This window comes from Eurypyga helias, unplaced genomic scaffold (genome assembly GCF_000690775.1).
Source record: "Eurypyga helias isolate BGI_N326 unplaced genomic scaffold, ASM69077v1 scaffold6716, whole genome shotgun sequence".
Classification (NCBI taxonomy): Eukaryota; Metazoa; Chordata; class Aves; order Eurypygiformes; family Eurypygidae; genus Eurypyga; species Eurypyga helias.
In genome coordinates this window covers 8,323-10,410 of record NW_010254611.1, presented here as the reverse complement: position 1 = coordinate 10,410, position 2,088 = coordinate 8,323, and the positions used below count along the sequence as shown (strand labels likewise).

General features: G+C 37.7%; 1 protein-coding gene across 1 annotated transcript; it reads right to left on the bottom strand.

Moving 5' to 3' along the window:
- Positions 1–296: 296 nt before the first annotated feature.
- LOC104510715 (FERM domain-containing protein 3-like) lies at positions 297–1,811 on the bottom strand (the record flags this gene model as incomplete). The annotated part of the gene is made up of 1 exon (XM_010153051.1): positions 297–1,811. A coding segment is annotated over one exon (596 nt), but the record flags the coding sequence as incomplete, so codon positions are not given.
- Positions 1,812–2,088: the final 277 nt, after the last annotated feature.

Below are 2,088 nucleotides of genomic sequence, written 5' to 3'. Positions count from 1 at the left end.
GTATGCTGCTATATGTGAAAGGAAGCATATTAGTATGCACAGAAAATATGTTGGCTTAGGGATCAGTAATAATGGGCATCAAGGATGAAGATGCACCTCTTAAAGGGTTTAAGCCTTTACTTGTGAGTCAGCAGAATACTTTTATGTCAACTGTACAGCCTAATGCTTTGCTTTTAAAAAGGAATACATACTTCTTCTCTACCATTTTTAAAAGTGGGTCCACTCACCTACTTATTTATCTAGGGTTTGTAATTTTTTTCTCTTTTTTTTTTTTGTTAGTGTATTTTTGCTACTTACTATTATCTTCTTTCAAGTTATATACAATAATCTACATTTAGACTGAGGACTCACTTTATTCCAAAACATACTGTCTTGTAGTGACTTTCTACAGCACTTATAAGGTGTAAGACAACCTGACAGGTAAGAGGAAGGATCATTACTTTCCCTTCTGCTCACTTCCCCAAGCTTTACAACTGTGCCTTTCAGAAATTCTTCTGCGTACTTGGTGTCCTTTCACCTCCCCCAGGTAGCCCCTACTGAACTTGAGTGAACTTACTACGTATTTCCCAAACCACGGTCCCTCTCTATAGAGCTATATTAAACTCATTCATTCTCCAGCCAGTAGTTTGAAAACAAATCATTGCTAAAACACTAAAAACACCCTACATGCCCTTGTGCATTTTTCTTATCAATTTGTACATTTAAATACCATCAGAAGTTGTCTTTTGCTAAAAATTTACCAAAATATTTTAAACACATAAAAATTTTAAAAATCAAACAAACCGAAAAACAAACCAAAAACAAAACCCCAGCATAAACATTGCTTGTATAGGCATTGGTTAGAAGAGATCACTGCACTAAGGAGTATATTCAAAAAAGTTCTTCTTTCCATTTCATTGGATTTAGTGTCATGGATTGAAAGGTTAAGGACAATGAAACTTTTTGTGGTCCTATCTTATACAATGTAATAGATGAGCAGGAAGTCTGAAATGCAATTAAAATAAAGCTTCTTTTTGGCTACTGAAAGGGGACTGTATAAACAGGTAACTAAAGGGGCAATTTAAGTATGTAAAGGGAACTTAAGAACCTAAAGAGTCTGTAATGAACTGGATATGAAGACAGCTACCAACTGATGGCCCAAGGGGCATTATGGAAACCTGGCACTAACTGAAATTTTGAATATAGCCCTTAGCTGTATAATATTTATTTAAATTTTTAAAAGCTGCCCAGCATGTCACGAATTAAGTTTATTTTGCAAGCTACCCACTGCCTAAGGGGGCAGTAATATTCAATATGAAACTGCTGAAACTCCGGTGTCTCACGGATTTCGTGGAGAAAAGAGATCTGAAGTTCCGACTCCAAGAGAACAAGGAGAAGAGGGAACACAAACAACAACAGTCCAAGGCCTACAAGAAGAAGACGGGAGAAACTCTTCACAAAGGCATTTACCTCTATGTTGCCCATTAGAAAGTCATAGCTCCACCTAAGTGCTCTCCGAGCTTCTTTCAGTTCTTCCTCCTCTGCAATCAAAAATGCATTTTCATCTGCTTCCAGTTCCTCAAATGAATCTGTATCATCTTTCTCACCCTCTACTCTTGGACAGGTATCAAAGAGCATATCAACCTCATCATCAACTGGGGTGGGCAGCAAGCTGGCACTGGGATTGTATATCAGTTCTGAGATGGTTAAAGGTTCCTCTTTCATCTTCTCTTCCTGTTCAACAGCAAGATCAACATTCTCCCCAGTGTCCTTAACTAGGGAGCTTGAAGTCACAGGTACTGAAATCTCATCTTCCTTTGGCAGTTGGATACCTGAAAAAAGGAGATTAAAATGATGATCCTAAATTTCTGCCTTCCAGGTGGCAAAACTCAGCCTTCCAATAGTACCTAACAGAGGTTGGAAAGAAGATTTTGTAATCATTTTGCATACTGAAACCAGACCATATACAATTAGCAAAAACTGGAAAAGCTTTCTGAAAATAAACAGAAGAGAGCAGCATCTTTTACAACATTGCAGTACACCAGATTTCCTTAGATTTGCCTGTTGCAGCCATCATTAGTAATGGTGTAAGGCAAAACAGAAGAGCTC